We start from the raw sequence: 22915 nt of genomic DNA, 5'->3' as shown, positions 1-22915 counted from the left end.
ATTCAGTCCGTAAGCGCGACCCTGAGCTTCCGGTCGCCTGTCACTTTAATTCTCCGCTCCACTCCCACTCTGATCTCTCCGTCCTTGGCCTCTTGCACTGTTCCAATGAAGCTCAACGTAAGCACGAGGAACAGCACCTCATCTTTCGATTGGCACTTTACAGCTTTCTGGACTCAACACTGAGTTCAACAATTTCAGACTATATCTTGTTTTTCCCCTCACATGGCAGCCGTTGATGATTCTGCCATTGCCATTTACACCTTATCTAGAGTCATCTTTTATTTCTTAACTTTTCTCATTACCATCTCCTTTTGCCTTGCACCATCATCCCTTTTGTCTTTTAATCTCTCCTGCCTTCCAGCCTACCACAGACCTTCCCTTTGTTCTTTCCTCCCCACCTCCCTGTCCCTGCCCCTACACTTGCTTAAAAATCTGTTACTTCTCTAACCTTTTCCAGTTCGGACGAAGGGTCATCAACCCGAAACATTAACTCTGTTTCTCTCTCCATGATGCGGCCTGACCTGCTGAGTATTTCCAGCATTTTCTGTTGTTACCACAAATTCCCTTTCTGGCTTCTCTGAATAAAAGAGTGCCACAGTTAGTGCTGGAGAGAATGCTGTGCTGTGGACTACTGATGGGTAGAAAATGAATTTAGACTGATAAAACCAAATCCCCCACCCCACATCATCCATTGTAGACCTTCATCCCCTCTGTCTGCAATTTACATCTTAGAAGTAATAGGAAAGGTGTCAGTCCAGTCTAGTCCTGTTATTCAAAGCTGTATTTTTGCCATAAAAAAAGGAATTATCGAATACTTGGAATTATACAATGTAAATAACACAGCAAAATGAGAATTTTGTGCTAAAAATGACTTGCCAGATAATTTAAATTCACTTAATTCAAATTAAGAGAACCAAACTGTAATATTGAATGCAGCAAATCCTGGAAATCAATACTAGGTTGCAATATTCCTTTGTGAGCATTTTCATGGATCAACCTAGCATGCATCTCATCCGGACTGGGTGACTTTTCTACTCTGAGTGCTGCCAACCTATTAAGTACCTCCTCTATTTTTATCCCATCCAATTTCTCTACTACCTTCTCCTTTACTGTGACATTGGCAACATCCTCTTCATTAGTGAAAATAGATGCAAAGTACTCATTTAGTACCTCAGTCATGTCCTCTATCTCCAGATGATGATCTTTTCGGTCCCTAATCAGTCCCACCCTTCCTTTGAGTACCCTTTTACTATTTATATGTTCCCTTTTAACGTTACCTGCTAATCTATTCTTGTACATAAGAACATAAGTAGGAGCAGGAGTAGGCCATATGGCCCCTCGGGCCTGCTCCGCCATTCAATAGGATCATGACTGATCCGAACCTAGACGCACGTCCACTTCCCTGCCCGCTCCCCGTAACCCCTAATTCCCTTATCAGCTAGGAAACTGTCTATCTCCGTTTTAAATTTATTTAATGTCGCAGCTTCCACAGCTCTCTGAGGTAGCAAATTCCATAGATTTACTACCCTCCGAGTGAAGAAGTTTCTCCTCATCTCAGTTTTGAAAGGGCAGCCCCTTATTCTAAGATTATGCCCCCTAGTTCTAGTCTCACCCATCAGTGGAAACATCCTCACTGCATCCACCCGATCAAGCCCCCTCACAATCTTATATGTTTCGATAAGATCGCCTCTCATTCTTCTGAATTCCAATGAGTAGAGGCCCAACCTGCTCAACCTTTCCTCATAAGTCAATCCCCTCATCTCCGGAATCAACCGAGTGAACCTTCTCTGAACTGCCTTGAGAGCAAGTATATCTTTTCTTAAATATGGAAACCAAAACTGTACGCAATATTCCAGGTGTGGCCTCACCAGTACCCTGTATAACTGAAGCAAGACTTCCCTGTACACTCTCTTTGCCCCTCTTATTTACTTTTTCAGTTCTTCCCTGTACTCTTCAAATCAAATCAAATCAAATCAACTTTTATTGTCATTGTTAGTGCACAAGTGCAGTACAACGAAATGTAGGCTTGCGGCTCCCGAGAGTGTACATTTGGATTAAGACATTTAAACATTCAACATACATTTGGCTTGTAGTATATTAACATAAATATGACCATAATAAAGTGCATTGGCAGATGTGCAGGCTTTAGAGTTTATTTGTGGAGTTCAGTAGGATAACAGCCCTGGGAAAGAAGCTGTTCCTAAATCTGGTCATACGGGTGCGAATGTATCTGTAGCGTCTCCCAGATGGTAGGAGGGCGAACAGACTGTGGCTGGGGTGGGTAGGGTCTTTGATGATGGACCGTGACCTCCGTAGACTGCGTTTCTGGTATATGTGCTCTATGGTCGGTAGCCGGGTGCCGGTAATGCGTTGGGCAGTTTTGACTACCCGCTGCAGGGCTTTCCGGTCATAGTAGCTACAGCTGCCATACCATACTGTGATACAGTTTGTCAGGATGCTCTCTATAGTGCAGCGGTAAAAGTTAGAGAGGATCAGGGGTGACAGATTACATCTCTTCAGCCTCCTTAAGAAATATAGGCGCTGCTGGGCCTTCTTCACCAGAGAGGTGGTGTTGAGGGACCAGGAGAGGTCTTCCATGATGTGGACTCCGAGGAACTTAAAGCTGTCCACCCTTTCCACCACAGCCCCATTGATGTGGATGGGGGTGTGACTTCCGCCTTTGGACTTCCTGAAGTCCACAATGATTTCTTTTGTTTTCTTGGTGTTAAGGGCCAGGTCGTTATCGGCGCACCACTTCACGAGATGCTGGACCTCTACTTGGTTCTCTACTGAGTTTTAAACCCGACATTTATCATAGGCCTCCTTTTACTGTTTAATTTTAGTCATCCAGGGAGCTCTAGCTTTGGATGTCCTTCCTTTCCCCTCATGGGAAAGTGTCCAGTCTGTACCCAAATGTTCTCCTCTCTGAAGGCCTCATAATATTCGTTTAGTGTTCTACCTGTCAATCTTTGATTCCAATCCCTTTTCAACTCACTTAAATTAGCCTTCCTCCAGTTGAGTATTTTCACATTTGATTTCTCCTTTTCCATAACTACTTTAAACCTAATGATATTGTGCCTGCAGCTCACCAACCTTATTTACCATGCTCTGTGCATTTACACACATGGAATCTAAACACATCTTAGTCTGCCTTGCATTTCCCCCATGTCTGATCCCGCCTATTTCTGAAGCACCTTCAGACAGCTTAACTCATACACGCCAGTTCTCCAAAAAGTGTGAACACTTACTATTTAACAAATCAAAATAAAAAGTACCAGAGACAGAAAAAGTTTGGGGTAGATTTGGGACAACATAGATGCCTCTGAAGTGGAGATATATTTACACACAATAACAGATGTTACAGAAACAGACAAGGTGATTGAAGAAATAACAGATTTTTATAAAATATTGAAAATTATTATTACAGGAACAGTGCAATGTAGAATGGTATTATAGACTTGGGACATCAAATGAAGATTCTTGGAGGAAAAATGTAAAAGCACTTTACAATTTTAACTAATTTTCATTTTTGAAATAAATGCAAATGTTAAACTGTGTCAAAACTTGGGGAGAAGTACATTCTGGTGAGATTTTCTGTTGTTTATTCACTAGCATTTGTCTGTCCCATTGGAAATGACTACTACTGCACAAGTAAGATTCGATCTGTCACCTAGCACGATCCTGTACATTACAATATCAGTCTGCATTCACTTTAGGAGACATTGCAATCTTTAAAAGGTACGCTATGTATATTGAACAATCTCAGTTTCTAAAATTGCACAACTGGTAACATAACTTTTTTCTGGTCAGCTGTCGTGTTTCATGGCTCCATGAATATTAATGCAACATATTTCAGTTTAGCTCATCAAGGACGAAATCCTTTCCCCAGAACATTGGAAAGCTTTTGGATGTAGTGTTTTGTGTAGCCAAGATAATGCACGTCATTCAAGAGCCCTTTTTAGGCCCTTATCTCCGTTGGCAAGAACTCTGTAGCATAAACAGCCAGACGCCAGTGCCCCCACGTAGCTGTTGGGGGTGTCTCACTGACGAAGTGCCAATGGTGGCTAAGCTAGGTGGTTTATGTCCTTAGAACTTGCATCTGTCCACTGTCTTGATGTTGGCTGGAGGCCAGTAATGCATTTCGCTGCCAGTGACCTGTATGGCATTGTGAACATCAGGGGAGGTTCTGGACAGAATGTCTAATGTGACTTTGTACAAGCAGTACACCACAAAATTAGGAAGTGGTTGCATAATACAATAGGGGCATTGAACATCAGCTCAGCTGTTAATAAGTACTGATACTGCTGCAGTGTGTCTCATGGCCTCAATAATTGCTTCATTAAAAATGGAGCTGCAACTTTCCAAGAGCAAAGGAAACAGAAGGCGCATGATTCCTTTACCATTTCCCTCTAGGCTGTTAGGGTTTGGTATGAGGAACTTTAAAAAAAATAACCTTCCATGAGCTGATTTTTTTTCTCCTGTGTTTCAAACTTGTTTATTCAAAGTTTTCCCCAGTGTCCTGGCCAATATTTATCCGTCAACCAACATGTCCTCTGCAATATAAGCTTATTAGTGCACACACAATACACTGTGACATCAACTTCTTTCAACTCAGCCACAGCTCAGTGGTAGCACTCTCACCTCTGGGTCAGAAGGTTGTGGGTTCAAGACCACTCCAGAGACTGGAGCACAAATTCTATGCTGACACTTCAGTGCAGTATTGAGGGAGTGCCGCACTGTTGGAGATGCCGTCTTTCGAATGAGACATTAAACCGAGTCCCCGCCTGACCTCTCAGGGGGATGAAAAAGACCCCACAGCACTATTTCGTACAAGAGCAAGGGAGTTCTCTCCGGTGTCCTGGCCAATATTTATCCCTCAACCAACATCAATAAAAAAAGATTATCTGGTAATTTATCTCATTGCTGTTTGTGGCACCTTGCTGTGTGCAAATTGGCTGCCACCTGTCCTACATTACAGTGATTACACTTCAAAAGTACTTCATTGGCTGTGAAGCACTTTAGGATATCTGAAGTTGTGAATGGATCTACAGAAATGCAAGTTCTTTCTTTCTTACTCCACGGGCCCCTTTTTAATGTACTGGAAGCAATCCATTCAAGTTAGTGCACAACTCTGTCAGCTGGGACTCAGAGGTATACTGGCAGGCCAGACATAAAAATAAAAGAAATTCTCTGCCAGCCCGCAACTCTTCCCCTCCATTAGCCAACGTGCAGTCTTCTTACCTCCATTTGTCTTGTATTCCACAGTCACACTATCTGACAACACGTGAATCTTGTGCTCATCAAGGTGAAGGATGCCAGTGTTGGGGAATGGAAGACTTTCTCCATTTTGGGCACCCTGTGTCATTAGCATCAAGCACCTCCAAGTCAGGTAGAGCATTATTTTACACAGAGTATAGCTCCTCCATGCTGCCCCAGTTCCAAAGTCAGAACGGCAGCCCTTAACACAAGCATGCCCCACTTCTCATACCAACCAACTCCTTGGAGTGAGACTGCCAACTTAGTGACAATTAGAAACCATTAGCTGACATTCCTGTAGGTAGAGCTGTGTTAGCTCAAAATGAGATCTTTTAAAAAGACTACAGTATTTGACACACTGTATTGTGAAATATATACATGCTTTAAATATATACTTGCTCCCCTGTGTACTGAGAAAGCTAGCAGCCCATCTGCTGTCACTGTGAATATTTCTGAATATTAATTATGGTGTGCATCTGTTGGGCATTTATTGAAAGCTAATTTTTTTGATTATTCAAAAAAGTAGCTCCCATTCTTAAATCCCACACTAAACGTTTTTGGTATTTTTTCTGTGCTTATCAAGGGGATGTCAGTGCTCAGGAATGGAACATTTTTGTGCATTATTCAAAATGAATGATGTCAAATGCAGTAGTTACTTGGACCATAAGTTTTTGTTATATTGAAGAGCTCCTGTTGTTTGAATTCCAAATGAAAGCTTTGAAACAGAGACTGTTTAGAATAAAGGAGCAAGTCCTGTGGGACAACTTTCACCCTCCATTCCCAGAAAGTTTCCACCTTACCCCCAAATATATCGCCGTTCCTTCATCGTTGCTGGGTCAAAATCCTGGAACTACCTACCTAACAGCACTGTGGGTAGAGTACATTCACCACATGGACTGCAGTGGTTCAAGAAGGCAGCTCAGCACCACCTTCTCGGAGCAATAAATGCTTGCCTTGCCAGCGATGCCCACATCCCCAAATGAATTTTAAAAAATTCTGGTAAATCTCCTCTGCATCCTCTCTTAGGATGTTCCGAGTTTAGAGTGATCGACAATGACTGTAGCATCAGGGCTCTGTATTCTCCGTACCACAATAGGTGATTCATTTACTCACTGAATTATTGGGACTGGCTTTTTTGAGGGGAAAAAAATCATACAAACGGAGGAGAAACTAGATATGTTTGAATGGAGATGCTCCCATCAACCTGCTGTCAGAACAAATCATGTGCTTACCTTCCGTACATGACTGGAAAAAAGTGCGTTCATGTATTTGTCCTTTCGCTTCAGCTCACTGGCTCTTGCGGAGAAGGCAGGTGTCATCTGTGGGTTATCCCGTTTCTGAAAAAGTAATGAAGAGTTCACGAGTGACTTTTTCAGTTCCATCACAAGGACAGTTGCCATCTTCTGGTCCTTCACTAAAACGACAGTTTTTTTGGCATCCAGCCAACACATGAAATGACCCTACTTCTTGCTAATTATAACAATTTTGTTTCAAAACTACAGTACTTTTTAATATGAGGAAGATCGGTAATAAAAACTTAATTGGAAATTATGGGGTGACTGAAGGTGAAACCTATAGTGAAGTTGTGACTTTAAGATAGAACTCCCAGAAAGAATATTCCTTAAATTGAGCCAACTCACTTCATTTGCAGTGTGAACAATAACAGCTTCTGAATAATACATTAACAAAAAAAAACTGATTCATCAAGACTTGTGAAAGTTCTCTGAAAAAGGAAAATGACATGTACGAATTGTACATTTGTTGTCACATTGCATTTAGTGATTAAATGTTTTAATTTATAGCTCAGTTTCACACACTATCACACACAGCCTGAGAGACTGGAAATAGACTCAACATGAAGAGACAACAGACTTTCAGGCCTGTGGTAGCAATCTGACACAGCAGAAAATTCAAATCCCTGGAAATTTGATTCTGTGTTACACTGGATAGATGACCTTAGGAAAGTCATGTACAACAGTTGTCTTTAACCAGTGTCTAAGATCTATTTTTGTGTTCACTTTCACAGATCAAACTCCCAAATAGATTGACAGAACTTTACAGCGTCGGAGGAGGCCATTTGGCATTCGCGTCTGTGTCAGCTTTGTTAGAGCAATCCAAAACTAACCCCATTGCCGTGCTCTCGCCCCATAACTCTCATTTTCCTCTGCTTCAAATATTTGTCCCTTCCAAAAAAACCTCACCTATGCAAAATGAAATTAAAATGGAATGTAATTTTTTACATTTTATGCAATCCGTATCACAAATGCCATTTATCCCCTGCTTCAGTTACATTCATATCTCTTTACTAAAAATTAAAAAAAGAGTGAAGTACACAACATATAAACGATGATAGAATTGTAGAATCTTACAGCACAGAAGGAGGCCATGCTAACTCTCTGAAAGAGCTATTCACTTAGTCCCATTCTCCTCAACTTTCCCCATACATTTTTATTCTTCAAATACCTATCCACTTCCCTTTTAAAAGTCATTAAGGATTGTTTCTAATATGATATTTGATGTCCTATCAACTCTCTGTTACAAATTTCTAACTTCCTTTGTTCTTTTGGTGCCAATAAAATCCTGAAACTTTAAAGAGAAGATGCAAGTTAGTGTTTTAATTAACCAAGTTCTGATGATGGGCCATACCTCAAAACATTAAGTTGCCTTTTCTCTTTCAGTTCATATTGGACCTACTTCGCATTTCCACCATTTTCTATTCTTACTTCAGACTTCCAGCATTCAAGATTTTTCTTATCCTCTCTTAGACATCCTGTGTTTGCACAATAAGGGACAGACAGGCATACAAACTCCATTCCTTGCTTCATTTGCACCTATATTTCAATCTATGGCACTGGGCTCTATGCAGTCCCCTTTCTATTGGATGGGAGGGTAACTGCATTGCAGAATTCCTTGATCTTCTCAATGACAGTGAGGCTCTGCTCAGTTGGCATTGCATACTATGCTCCCAGAGGTTGAAATGCTGCATTACCTTTAGAAGTTCCAACCGAGATCTGACAGAACCCAACACCAATATAGCTTATGGATTTGAGTATAGATACGGGGGGTCAAACCCCTCATTTCAGGGTGAGATTTACGAAGTAGTTCCTGCTGATTAACTTATTTTTATATCCAACATTGGAACTTGCTGGCTGTTTTGGTCAAGGGGCAATGAAGAGAGCGAGAGAAGAGAGAACCCCCAAATATTTTCAGTTTTCCCCATCACATCATCAGGCAGCATTGTCTCAATGAATGATTAGTGTCTGATGTGAGGGTCTTAGTCACTTTGCTAGCAAGCTACTGATTTCCTCCTCTTGTCCTCTGAAGGCACTGACTCTTGTGGGGGTATGCTTCTATGACCACAGCATCCCTCCTGTACCCGGCCCAAATGGGCATTCTTCATTGGTGAATGCAGATGGGAAACACCGTCGGGGACCAATACTCCTGACCTCACCTGATGCCCACCAGGTTTCAGAGGTTGCAGGACTGGATGATGATCAGGAGCAGAAATCTTGGATGATTTTCCCCTTCCTTACCCCAGGAGTAGGAATCCTGGATGATTTTCCCCTTCCTTACCCCAGGAGTGCTGAGACAACTACAGCAACTGCAAACTCAGCCCATAATCTAGAACCCTCTGATCAGTGTAGGATCATACTGGGCAGTTCATCTACCCACTGAACCACTGTGGGAGTCTTCAGCTGCTCTATTTGACACTTCGAAGTCTGCATGTATGCTAATATGCTGCAACACCCTTCCGTCTCTTCTTTGCACCTCTAATCACGCTGGTTAGTAGTCTTTATTTGTGTTGTAATATTAAAGGTAAAGGAACTGATTGTAGAATGGTGAAAGCAATGTTTTATATTCTTTTCACATGGTTGTAAACAGTTCCCGTGGTTGTAGTGTGCACAAGCAGTTGTCTGATCCAAATGCATTCAGGCCTCACTAGTGACTGGCATTAAATCAACTTAATTCAACAAACAATGCCCCCATTTTAAACAGCCATTGCTTGAGGTTTTATCAGACTGAAAGGGATAATTCTTGCATGCGCTCAGTGTTTGGTACTGGTACAATCTGGGCCTTTCACCCATTTGTAATGGGAGGGGCATGGAAGAAGCGTTAACGGACAACAGACTGATGTAAACGGATGAAGGAATCAAGCAGAAAACATGAGGTTTGTTTCAATGCATGCGCTAGTTTAGAGTTAAAGTGAACTGAAAAATCAGAGCGGATTTTACTGATTAAGTAATGATCACCGTTAAACATTTTGTAAGATTACCATATGATTTTTTTTTTAGGGTTTTACAATTGTCTGTGTGTTTCAAGTAAGTGGAGGTTCCTAGTGTGCAAGAGGACACAATACCTTAATTCCAAATCGAATCAGGTGTCCAAACCCAATTTATACCAGAGGTAAGAATAAGAGGAACCACTTAAATAAACTTGCTAATCTAATTAAAGTAATTCCAAATTCAAATACCTTAAACCTAACTGGTGTTTTACTGGCTGGGTTCACTGCACTTTGCCACGACAGTATTTAATTGATGTCATGCACCTCTTTACTAGCTATCACATCAGACCAATGTTGCACATCCCAGTAAAATTAAGCTGCTGTTGAGAAATACACAGCTGATGATGTCACCAAGGGAAGGAGACTCAAAATGGCTGCTCTTTGTTACTGCAGGGAATTCAAAGTTTCTTCTTAAAAGTGATACATATATTTCTTCTCACATTATTAGGGGAGTAACTGTAATAGAAAGTATTCCTCCGTAGAATTTTCTTCCACTTAGTGTCAGCAAAATGCCTGTAACAGATTCAATCGTTCTTCCAAAAGCTTTATCAAAAAGCAATGATGATGGGAACAAAACAGAAACACCCACCTCAGAATTCCACATCTAGCAAGTTTAATGAGAATCCCTAGGTGAGGGGCCAAGGCCCATACTGGAAAACACCACCAAGGTAGAAAAGAATAATACAGAAGACAAGGTAGTGATCAAGTGATGGCAAGCTTGGGTTTTAAAGCCTGAACACTGTAGGAGGAAGTAAAGATTGAGGTAAGTAAGGCGTTCCACAAATTTGCATTTTGCAATGACTGTGAAAGGATTCATTACTTCACAGTGTGGCATTTAATGTCAACAAGATCTTACAGTTTAATGTTTCATTTGCAGGAAGAAGCATGACCCAAATTCTGGCTTGAGATACGAGAGGATGGAGGAGAAAAAGAAATGGCACTAGGCAGGGTTAGGCGACATTAATGCTGTACCAGAGAGTTGTCAAGATATATACTGCAGAATGCAAAGGAGCTTAAAAATAAAGCTAGACATTCATCACTAGGAAGTAATCAAGTTCAGTAACATAGGAAGTGAGCACCTCATGTGACGTCTCCCCTCTCTACCCGATCTCCCACACAAAAATACTAATTATATGCAAAAAGGCATAATCAACAATTCTGCAGAGAGATTAAGATTTGAGAACACAAAGATTCATTATTTCCTTCCTCCTCACCTCATGCCAATTGAAAAGGAGTGTTGGAGGATAAAATTCAGGCCAAACACATTCTCATTCTCAAATTTCCTCCCTTTTACTTTATGCTGTATTTCTTTGGCTTCCCCTTTGGATGTGCTCCACCAGACTAGCGCCCAGGTGTGGTGAAGGGAATGAAGAAGAGGAAAATCTACCTCGCAACCTCCTTAAAAGGAGTCCAGTAAATTTGTCAAACATGATCTTTCCCTTCTGAACTCATGCAGCTCTTTCTAGTCAGATCCTATCCTTTAGATATTCCTTGTGCTATTGTTCAGCAGTCTTGAACACTTTCCACAATCAAGTGAAGACATACAGGTATGTCATTTAAGGTGTCATCTCTTGCTTCTTTTTTTTTTAAAATAGGGAAACATTTGCTATTTTCCAATCTGGATGCTATTCAATTCCAATGAACTTTGGAAAATATCAGTGAGGGAATTTGCAATCTCTTCAGTCAACTCCACTGGCACCTTTGAATGGAAACTGTTAGAGCTTTGTTTGCCCTTAAGCTTTAACATATCTAAGATGTATTTCTTTGTGATATGAAGGACTGCCAGTTTGATTTCTCTTATACTTCCCCACCATTGAAAAACAGTCAGAAAATAATTTAGCAATTCTGTCACATTCCTATCTTCGGATGGGGAAGGAACGAGTTAATTTTAAACCAGATATATTCCCTATCTTGGTGTGGAGGTGCTCCTGTAGATCTGAGTTGAGCTATCTGAGAAGGATATTGATTTGTATTACTTTGTTGAGATCTGCTATCAAACTCCAACTAAAGATCAATGTCAAGCTGTCAGCATTCTTTCACCCTTTGATGCCTTTTCATTTTCTTGACGCATGGACATTTCTTTCAATATCTGACTTCTGCAACAGTTACCTACAACAGCATAATAACCCTAATGGGCTAAAAGAATTCTACACAGGAAATATTAGTGAAAACTATTCTTTACTATGTATTAATGGTTGGTAATCAACAAAGGGAGCTATTTAATTAAACTGTTCAGATGATGTCAAAGTGCGAGAGTGAGAGGTTTGTGCCAATAAAGTGATGAGAACAAAATATGCTGGAAATAAAACAGCAGATCCATCAGCATCAGAAAGAGAGAAGAGACGGGTTAACATTTTAGATGCAGGCCAGATGTGACAAAGGGCCTACATCCAGAAAGTTAACTTGTCTTATTTTTTCCAGGTGCTGATAGATGCTGTTTTTCTAGCATTTTCCATTTTCATTTCAGGTTCCCAGTATTTGCAATTTTTTCTTTTTATCAATAAATTCAACACCGGACTTAAATTCAGTAAGAATCTGTCATCCCGTGCATGACATGGTCTAATGCCTATTTTAAAATAATGTTCAATTTTTCTTTATCTTACTGTCATGTGGCAGGTACATCGAGTATGATGGTGCCAGTGTGACACAGGTGAAAGGCTGACAAAGATGATAAGTATTAGGGTACCAGAAGGTATACGTCAGTTGCCGTGCAAACTATTTAACTTCAAGCCCTAGCCAGATTTTTTCTGCAGTGCCTTCCATGTCACTACAGCATTCTGCAATATAGCGATCCATATTTCTTATGGTTCCCCCAGTAACACATTTGTTATGAAATGGTCACCCTATAATATGCTCTCATGCGAACATATTTTATGTGGCTTTTCCTCCTCTCCCCACACGGCTAGCCTCTATGCATACTACTCTGTAACAAGCAAGTGGGGAGATGTTTCCAAGATCTGATATATCCCTTTCCTTCTCTCTCTTCCTCCAACCTATTCTCTACCAGTCTGGAGCATGGGCAAGTCCAGTCATGGACACTTCATGGACTTATTATTCATTCTTACCAGTTAATTTGCTAGTGGTGTGATGGTCCATTCCCACCCTTCAAGTCAGTCATTTCCCTCCTGGGTTGAAGCTTGACCTCACTCTCAAGGCATGGCTATCAAGTCCACATGTCAAATCCATTGATGTCCAGCATAACACTGGTATGCTTTTATCAACACCAACACCTTGGCTGCCCGTGCTTGCAAACATCGCACCACCACACCTATGCCTCAACTATGCAGTCTCCAGAGAATACAACCGCTACACATCAAAGACATGCTGATCCAGGCCAACGTGAACAACCTACCACCAACCTGTCTCAAATCTAGGTGGTCATTTTGGACTGTCGCCGAAGCCCTTCAGCAATTCCCCCTCAGCCTTGATGACCGATGGTGAACTGCTTGGAAGAACTGTGACATACCGAATGTATTCCTTATAGAGGACCCCACAGTACAATCTTAAGGGTCAAACCTTCCTTGCAAACAGTGAGTAACCATCAACCGCCTCAGAACCAGTCATGGTCGATGCTGCCACCTTCTCCAGACCCTGGAGTACATCACTGAACACTGCCCTCAAAAGGAAATTCGCAAACAGCCTATGCTGTTACACAGGAAGCTTTGGCCTGGATATCTGACTTAGATATTGACATTTGATTTGCTTTGCTACTACCATACGAAAGAAGACGATGACTCTCAAGGAGAAGAAAGCATAAGTGTCAGCCAAGACTGGGCTTGAACTCAACCCTTTGGCAAGAAACCAATGCATACACTTGGTAGTTATTCACCTAAGGTGTTAGCTTAGCTCAATCGGTAGCACTTTGCATCAGAGGCAAGGCTTCAAACCCTACCTGAAGAATTCAGCACATAAACTAACCTGTCGCTCCACTTCAGTACCGATGCAATCGATGCATTGTTGGAGGTGCTATCCTTTGTTAAAGATCCCAGAGCACTACTTAAAGAACAAGCAGGAGTTCTCCTGCCGTCCTGGCCAACACTCCTCCCTCAACAAATATTCATCTCATTACTGTTTGCGAGATCCTACCAGTGCAGAATGGCTGCTGAATTTACCTGCATAACAGTCAATGCATTGCAGAAGTAGTTCTATGTGGGAACAGCTGAGATGTTTTGACATAAGGTGTTCTATAAATGCAAGTCTGTTTTTCTTACTTGTTTTAATTTCATATTCTAGGCAGCAAGTAATATCAATGAAACTTGCTATTACTCGTACACTATAAATACATCAATGAATTCTGTTGGTGACAAATTTTTCAAACAGCTGCTAAACTATTCCTTTATAATGAAGAAGATTCTCAAGGATACAGTATTAAAAGTTGCCTAGTAGATTAGGTCATTGCTGGTCTCTGTGGGTTCCAGTGAGATGAAAAGCCCAGCAAAGCTAGCAGATGCAGGCTGTAACCCAGAGGGCTGCTGAAGCTCATTAATGCACAGAACCATTGGCAGCTGAGCGGAGCTCTCTCTCTCTCTCGCACGCATTCAGCTTCAGACAGATCCGATTTCTGCAGCCACAAATCCTGCTGCGAAGAAGGGTACTGCAAATAACAGCAGTGCAAGTCAGTCAGTCTCAGAGAATGGCTGCAGAAAAGAAGCAGACGGAAGGTAAAGGGTGGAGGGATGGATTGGGAAGGGGTGGGTCCAGGTGCTGGCACTGTCACCCCACTCACAATACAGACTGTGGATTTGTTCCTAATCTGCTGCGCCAGCCTACATATACCTTCTGGAAGAACCATCTAGATAAAGACTAGATCCACAGATTGCTCTTCACATGTAAAGAATTAGCTGCAGGGAGAGCAAAAATTCTCAAACAGGTTCATAATTCCTGATCTGGCCAGGTAAAGAAACAAATAAAATAAAATGTATGAATAATGAATGGAAAATGCTCTGCAGGCCCATCAGAATCTGAAAAGAGAAATCAAAGAGCAACATTTAGGGTAAAGAATTGTTGTTCGGACAAAACTGCTCTTTACCCGAAGCTTTGATCTCTCTTTTGGAACATAACTAGGAAAAGCAGTGGGCCATACGGCCCTTCAAGCCTGCTCCGGCATGCAAGGGGATTTGTCGGTTTTTAATGCCATTAGTTTCTCTCGTACTTTTTCTCTATTGATGTTAATTACTATATGTTCCTCACTCTCATTAGCCCCTTGGTTCCCCACTATTTTTGGTAAGCTTTTTGCGGCTTCTACTGTGAAGACAGATACAAAATATTTGTTTAAAGTTTCTTTAGGTGCTGATAGACCTGCTGTGTATTTCTGTTTTATTTTTGATATTCAGGATTTGTAGGTTTCTTCCTAAATATGTTTTTGCCATGTTTAGCAATAATTGTCGATGAAACGATTAATCCCTCCTATGCCATTGCATCAACAAACCTAATGAGTCTTTAAAAAGTCAAGATCTCTCAGGGGTCTCCCCTCCATGATAACCAGTGTCCCAGCAGATGCACTGTTTAGAAGGTTTGTGACACTGAAGTTAGTGATTGCCATGGTGCACTTGCTTGGATTTTTTGACATTCATAATGCACTGTTGTCTGTCGTTGTTCTGGTTGGTTGGCTCCTTCGTCATATCTGTAAAATCTTTCAGAAATAAATTTTTCTTTACTAAGAGCCAGTTGGGAAACTCATTGTCAACATCGTGTTGTAGGGCCGTTGTGTTGTACTACAGGCGCTTCCCTATAGACAAATCTTTAATCAGCATGAGCAGGGTGATCTGCATTTCACTGCATTTAGGACTAACTACCAGATTCATAGTATCTTTGCTGACAGTTAGAATACTAATTTTTGATTGTTAAAAAAAAAAATGCATTTTTCCAATAAGGGTATTTTTCTCCCATTTCCCCCCCTGCCCCCCCACCAACCATTTCACAATTCTTTCTTTGACAACTTGCAGCTGAGGCTGCATGGATGAACTACAGAATTTGTTCATTCCCAGTTTGGCATAAAAATAAAACAAAAAAGGTGACTCAACCGTGGGTAACAAGGGAAATTAGGGATAGCATAAGATCCAAGGAGAGGACATATAAATTGGCCAGAAAAAGCAGTAAACCTCAGGATTGGGAGCAGTTTAGGATTCAACAAAGGAGGACAAGGGATTAATTAAGAAGGGGAAAATAGAATATGAGAGTAAGCTTGCGGGGAACATAAAAACTGACTGTAAAAGCTTTTATAGATATGTGAAGAGAAAAAGATTGGTGAAGTCAAGCGTAGGTCCCTTGCAGTCAGAATATGGGGAATTTATAATGGGGAACAAAGAAATGGCAGACCAATTAAATACATATTTTGGTTCTGTCTTCACAAAGGAGGACACAAATAACCTCCCAGAGATGTCGGGGAACATAGGGTCTGATGAAAGGGAGGAACTGAAAGAAATCAGTATTTGTAGGGAAATGGTGTTAGGGAAATTGACGGGATTGAAGGCTGATAAATCCCCAGGGCCTGATAATCTACATCCTAGGGTACTTAAGGAAGTGGCCCTAGAAATAGTAGATGCATTGCTGATCATCTTCCAACATTCGATGGAATCTGGAACAGTACCCATGGATTGGAGGGTAGCTAATGTTACCCCACTATTCAAAAAAGGTGGTAGAGAGAAAACGGGGAATTACAGACCGGTAAGCCTGACATCAGTAGTGGGGAAAATGCTAGAGTCCATTATAAAAGATGTAATAGCAGAGCACTTGGAAAACAGTGACAGGATCGGACAAAGTCAACATGGATTTACAAAAGGTAAATCGTGCTTGACTAATCTACTGGAATTTTTTGAGGATGTAACTGGTAAAATAGATAAGGGAGAACCAGTGGATGTGGTGTATTTGGACTTTCAAAAGGCTTTCGATAAGGTCCCGCACAAGAGATTAGCATGTAAAGTTAAGGCACATGGGATTGGGGACAAGGTATTGACTTGGATAGAGAACTGGTTGGCAGACAGAAAGCAAAGAGTTGGAATAAACGGGTCTTTTTCCAAGTGGCAGGCAGTGACTAGTGGGGTACCGCAGGTATCGGTCCTTGGACCCCAGCTATTCACAATATATATTAATGATCTCGACAAGGGAACTAGATGTAATATCTCCAAGTTTGCAGACGACACAAAGCTGGGTGGGCGTGTGTGCTGTGAGGAGGATGCCGTGAAACTCCAGGGTGATTTGGACAGGTTGGGTGATTGGGCAGAAGCATGGCAGATGCAATATAATGTGGATAAATGAGAGGTTATCCACTTTGGTGTCAAAAACAGGAAGGCTGATTATTATCTGAATGGCAATAGATTGGGAGAAGGGGAAGTGCAACGAGACCTGGGTGTCCTTGTGCACCAGTCGCTGAAGGCAAGCATGCAGGTGCAGCAGGCGGTTAAGAAGGCAAATGGTATGTTGGCCTTCGTAGCGAGAGGGTTTGAGTACAGGAACAAAGATGTGCGAGTTAGGTTGATTGGCTATGATAAATTGACCCTTAGTGTTAGGGGGATTAAATACGTGGGGTTACGGGGATAGGGTGGGATGTGTGTTGGTGTAGGGATTACGGGGATCGGGTGGGATATGTGTCGGTGCAGGCTCGATGGGCCGAAATGGCCTCTATCTGCACTGTGGGGTTTCTGTGATTCTGTGAAGGATGTATTGCTGCAGTTGTACAGGGCCTTGGTGAGACCACATCTTGGAGTATTGTGTGCAGTTTTGGTCGCCTTATCTGAGAAAGGATGTTCTTGCCAATGGAAGGAGTTCAACGAAGATTCACCAGGCTGATACCTGGGATGGCAGGAATGACCTATGAGGAGAGATTGGGTTGATTGGGCTTATACTCGCTGGAGTTTAGAAGAATGAGAGGGGATCTCATTGAAACTTATAAAATTCTGACAGGACTGGACAGACTAGATGCAGGAAGGATGCTCCCGATGGTCGGGGAGTCCAGAACCAGGGGTCACAGTCTAAGGATAAAGGGTAGGCCATTTAGGACAGAAATGAGGAGGAATTTCTTCACCCAGAGAGTGGTGAACCTGTGGAATTCTCTACCACAGAAGGCAGTGGAGGCCAATTCATTAAATATATTCAAGAAGGAGTTGGATATATTTCTTAAGGCTAAAGGGATCAAGGGATATGGGGAGAAAGCAGGGACAGGGTACTGAATTTGGATGATCAGCCATGATCTCATTGAATGGCGGAGCAGGCTCGAGGGGCCGAATGGCCTACTCCTGCTCCTATCTTCTATGTTTCTAAAGTGGGTGCATAGTCGAACCTGAGCCTACCACAAATGTTGCTCCTGCTGAAATTCATTTGCCAATAAAGCAAGTTTATTCATATCTTCTTGTATTTTGTCACACTCTTTTAGTATTAATTACTGTGGTAAACCACTGTTATTGTTGTTCACCGTTGTTGTTGTTGTTGCACACTGTTGTGTCTATGCATGCCTCAGCTGGCTCCGCCCCTGGCTCCACCCACATGCCCAGGTATAAAGGTGACTGCTCTGCAGCCCCCTGCCTTCTTGGAAACCAGTCAACCACGAGAGGCATGCTCTGTTCTTTGTTAATAAAAGCCTTTTAGTTACTCTCCTAACTCTCCGTCTTTTATGAGTAATTGATAGCGCATCAATTTTATTAACAAAAACGAAATGTCGGCACCAAACGCTGAGCAGCAGGCGCTGCAGCAAAGGACGGCACCAAACGCTGAGCAGCAGGCGCTGCTGCATGCCCTCAGACCAACATGCCTGGACCTAGACCCTCAAGAGGCGGGTTCGTCTACCAAGTTCGCACAATGGCTGTGTTGCTTCGAAGCTTACCTGGAAGCCTCAGCCGTGACACTAGATGGAAACAAACTAAAAATCCTGGCCTCCAAGGTGGGCCACCAAGTCTACACGCTCATCCAGGACGCGACTACCTACGCGGTGGCTATCGATCTGCTAAAAGGACAATACACACGCCCGGTAAATACGGTTTATGCCAGACACCTCCTGAGATCCAGCAAACAGCAGTCCGGGGAATCGGTGGAGGCATTCCTACGGGCACTACAGATACTCGGCCGAGCCTGCAATTGTAAAGAGGCATCGGCTGCGACACACACGGAGGGACTTATCCGAGATGCTTTCGTTGCGGGCCTCAAGTCCGACTACTCCCGGCAGAGACTGCTGGAGAAGGGCGAAATCGACCTGAAGAAGGCAGTGTCCCTCGCGCTCTCGCTAGACGCGGCCCACCGGAATATGGACGCATTCTCCCCTAACCGCTCCGCACCGTGGACGCCGCAATCTTGGGTCATGGGACCGCCACCCCCGGCACCAACTGCTGCAGCGATGTCCAAGGGCCCGAAATGTTACTTTTATGGCCAGGCAAAACACCCCAGAGCACGCTGCCCGGCGAAAAACACTACCTGCTCTGGCTGCGGGAAGAAAGGACACTACGTCAGCGCCTGCAAAGGTAAAACCGCTAACGCCAGCAGCGCCGCGTGTGAACCGTGGGGGCAGCCATCTTGTCCGCCATCTTGGACACCTCCAGCCGCGTGGGGATCGGGATCATGGGCGCAGCCATTTTGTCCGCCATCTTGGACACCTCCAACTCCAATCGCGGGTGACCCGGACTCAACCACCGCCTCGTCTGACGACCACAGCGACTCGCTCGACCATACGCTGGCCTCCGTGACGCTGGACCAATCTCTCCCTCACCAACTGTCCAGGTCCATGATGGACATTACGGTAAACGGCCGCGCCACTACCTGCCTTTTCGACAGCGGGAGCACAGAGAGCTTTATCCACCCCGACACGGTGCGCAGTTACTCTCTCCCGGTCCGGCCAACGCGCCATCGGATCTCTATGGCTTCCAAATCCCATTCAGCAGACGTCGGTGGCTACTGTGTAGTGACCCTTTCAGTAAGCGGCACAGAATACAAAAATTTTAAACTTCTTGTCCTGCCCCATCTCTGCGCTGCCGTTCTACTGGGGTTGGATTTTCAGTGCCACCTTAAAAGTGTCACATTAGCGTACGGCGGACCCCTCCCCCCACTCACAGTCTGCAGCCAGCAGCTTTTAAATTGCCCGCCGCGCACCATTTGCAGCCTCTCCACGCTTAAAGTCTCCCCCCCCCCACCTTGTTCGCTAACCTCACCCACGACTGTAAGCCCATCGCGACCAAAAGCAGGCGGTACAGTGCCGGGGATAGGAGCTTCATTAAATCCGAAGTAGCAAGACTCCTGAAGGAAGGGATTATTGAGGGTAGCACTAGCCCATGGCGAGCACAAGTGGTGGTAGTGAAGACTGGCAAAAAACAGCGCCTAGTTATTGACTACAGCCAGACGATCAATCGCTACACCCAGTTAGATGCATACCCACTCCCCCACATATCTGACATGGTCAATCAGATAGCACAATACCGGGTGTTCTCGACGACTGATCTGAAGTCGGCATACCACCAGCTCCCCATCAGGGCTGAGGACCGCCAGTACACAGCTTTTGAAGCTGACAGTCGTCTCTACCACTTCCTCCGAGTCCCCTTCGGCATCACCAACGGGGTTTCGGTCTTCCAAAGGGAGATGGACTGAATGGTTGACCAGAACGCGCTGCAGGCCACCTTCCCCTATCTAGACAATGTCACCATCTGCGGCCACGACCAGCAGGACCATGACGTTAACCTAGAGAAATTCCTCCGTACGGCCCAGCGGCTGAATCTAACATACAAGGACAAATGTATGTTTCGCACCACACGCCTCGCCATTCTTGGCTGCGTAGTGGAGAACGGAGTCATCGGCCCCGACAGAATGCGCCCCCTTATGGAGCTCCCCCTCCCCCACTGCCAAAAAGCACTGAAGAGATGCCTAGGGTTTTTCTCTTACTATGCTCAGTGGGTGCCCAATTATGCGGACAAAGCCAGACCCCTCATCAAGTCCACCTCCTTCCCACTGACAGCAGAGGCATGTGCAGCCTTCACTCTCATAAAAAGAGATATTGCGAAGGCCACAATGCACGCAGTGGATGAGTCCATCCCTTTCCAAGTGGAGAGCGACGCATCCGACTTCGCCCTAGCTGCAACCCTTAACCAGGCGGGGAGACCCGTGGCCTTTTTCTCAAGGACCCTCCAGGGCCCCGAGATTCGACACTCCTCTGTCGAAAAGGAGGCCCAGGCCATTGTGGAAGCGGTGCGACATTGGAGGCATTACCTGGCCGGAAAATGATTTACCCTGCTCACTGACCAGCGTTCAGTAGCTTTTATGTTTAACAATAAGCAGAGGGGCAAAATCAAGAACGACAAGATCTTGAGGTGGAGAATTGAACTCTCCACCTACAATTACGATATCTTGTACCGGCCCGGGAAACTCAATGAGCCCCCAGATGCCCTAACACGTGGTACATGCGCCAACGCGCAGGTTGATAGACTGCAGACCCTCCACAATGACCTCTGCCACCCGGGGGTCACCAGGTTCTTCCATTTCATCAAATCCCGTAACCTGCCCTACTCCATCGAGGAGGTCAGGACCATGACCAGGAACTGCCAAATCTGTGCCGAGTGCAAACTGCATTTTTATAGGCCAGACAGAGCAAGCCTGATCAAGGCCACTCGCCCCTTCGAGCGCCTGAGCGTCGATTTTAAAGGGCCCCTCCCCTCCTCTGACCGCAACGTGTACTTCCTCAACATAATTGATGAGTACTCCCGTTTCCCATCCCTTGCCCAGACATGACCAGTACCACAGTCATTAAATGTCTGAATGACCTTTTCGCCTTGTTCGGCTTCCCTAGCTATATCCATAGCGACCGGGGCTCATCCTTTATGAGCGACGAACTCCGTCAGTACCTGCTCACGAGAGGTATTGCTACAAGCAGAACCACCAGCTACAACCCCCGGGGGAACAGCCAGGTGGAAAGAGAGAACGCGACGGTTTGGAAGGCCGTCCTCTTAAACTTAAAATCTAAGGGCCTTCCGACCTCTCGCTGGCAGGAGGTCCTCCCTGCGGCGCTCCACTCCATTCGGTCACTGCTTTGTACGGCCACTAATGCCAACCCCCATGAAAAAATGTTCACTTTCCCCAGGAAGTCCACATCGGGGACCTTGCTACTGACATGGCTGACGTCTCCAGGACCCGTCCTACTGCGGAAGCACGTGAGGTCCCATAAAATGGACCCCCTGGTCGAGAGGGTGCGCCTCCTCCACGCCAACCCCCAGTATGCTTACGTGGCGTACCCGGACGGGCGGGAGGACACAGTCTCCATAAGAGACCTCGCACCTTCGGGTGCCCCTGAAACACTACCATTGCCATCCACCACTACCCACAACCCAATCCCTGTAGACGGCATGCCGCAGCCCCAGGACCCGTCATTGACCACCCAACCACTCAATGAGACACCAGATTCAACGTTGGATGCTGCACCATCACCGCCGCCACCACGACGATCAGGACGGCATACAAGGCCACCTGATAGACTTACTTACACGAACCTTTAGTACACTTCACCCCGCCGGACTCAATTTTAAACAAGGGGTGAATGTGGTAAACCACTGTTATTGTTGTTCACCGTTGTTGTTGTTGCACACTGTTGTATCTATGCATGCCTCAGCTGGCTCCGCCCCTGGCTCCACCCACATGCCCAGGTATAAAGGTGACTGCTCTGCAGCCCCCTGCCTTCTTGGAAACCAGTCAACCACGAGAGGCATGCTCTGTTCTTTGTTAATAAAAGCCTTTTAGTTACTCTCCTAACTCTCCGTCTTTTATGAGTAATTGATAGCGCATCAATTACACCCCCCCAATTTTGTGTGGTCTGCAGATTTAGAAATTGTGCTACTGATTTCCCTATATAAAAAAAAGCTACATGGTGCTTTAGAGGCCATGATGATACCCTTGGAAACTTGCACCCATGCAAATCTGAAACTACGTGGAGCGGGCCTCAAACCCACATCTGTCCTTGCTCTATAGTGTTGAACACTACCACAATAATACTCAGCTCTACCATGCTGCTGGCTTTCCTTTTTAATTGGGGGTGGGGGGGGGGGGGGGGAGGGAGAGAAGGGTTAATGAACTGAAAGAGGGAACCCGTTTAATCAACGTGTTAGGTTACAGGAGACTCTAGCTGTAGAAAACAGTAACCTAACTGGTATGGAGCACAGGAAATCAGAGCAAACACCATCACAATTCTCTCAGAAGTATTTTAGGTAATATGCACATTATACCATAGAATGGAAAGTGTGAAACACATATGAACACAGTTATTTTTGCCCAGCCCTCTTTTTCTCCCCCACTTTTTCCTAAGCAGAAAGTACAACACTGATTACTAATTTTAGCAAGACCTCTAAACATAGCAGGAAAAAGCCCATAACTGGCGAGTTACCTTCACCAGCCACTCTCACCCACATTTTCACAATG

At 44.2% G+C, this 22915-nt stretch overlaps 2 protein-coding genes across 12 annotated transcripts in view; one reads left to right on the top strand and one right to left on the bottom strand.

Moving 5' to 3' along the window:
* The window catches only part of LOC147101461 (unconventional myosin-Id-like), a 561768-nt gene that overhangs the window by 233320 nt on the left and 305533 nt on the right, over positions 1-22915 (bottom strand). For both annotated transcript variants that reach the window (XM_085966597.1, XM_085966598.1), the window contains exon 19: positions 6489-6593. In XM_085966597.1, the coding sequence (XP_085822723.1) occupies positions 6489-6593 (105 nt within the window). The remainder of the gene's footprint in view (positions 1-6488; positions 6594-22915) is intronic.
* The window catches only part of LOC147101462 (uncharacterized), a 165891-nt gene continuing 152257 nt past the window's right edge, over positions 9282-22915 (top strand). For 2 of the 10 annotated variants that reach the window (XR_015073473.1, XM_085966600.1), the window contains exon 1: positions 13969-14199. Coding sequence is in view for 1 of the 10 variants with exons in the window: in XM_085966599.1 (XP_085822725.1) it covers positions 9420-9424 (5 nt within the window). In the remaining 9 variants the exon portion in view is untranslated. Of the gene's footprint in view, positions 9425-13968; positions 14200-14222; positions 14433-22915 lie in introns of those variants that run through there. The other 8 variants (XR_015073477.1, XR_015073472.1, XM_085966599.1 and 5 more) reach the window with 7 other exon arrangements.

The sequence above is a fragment of the Somniosus microcephalus genome, chromosome 24 (assembly GCF_052327205.1).
Source record: "Somniosus microcephalus isolate GS21.2 chromosome 24, FLI_Smic_1.0, whole genome shotgun sequence".
Classification (NCBI taxonomy): Eukaryota; Metazoa; Chordata; class Chondrichthyes; order Squaliformes; family Somniosidae; genus Somniosus; species Somniosus microcephalus.
The sequence above is the reverse complement of the archived record's forward strand: the minus strand, read 5'-3'. Positions and strand labels throughout refer to the sequence as shown.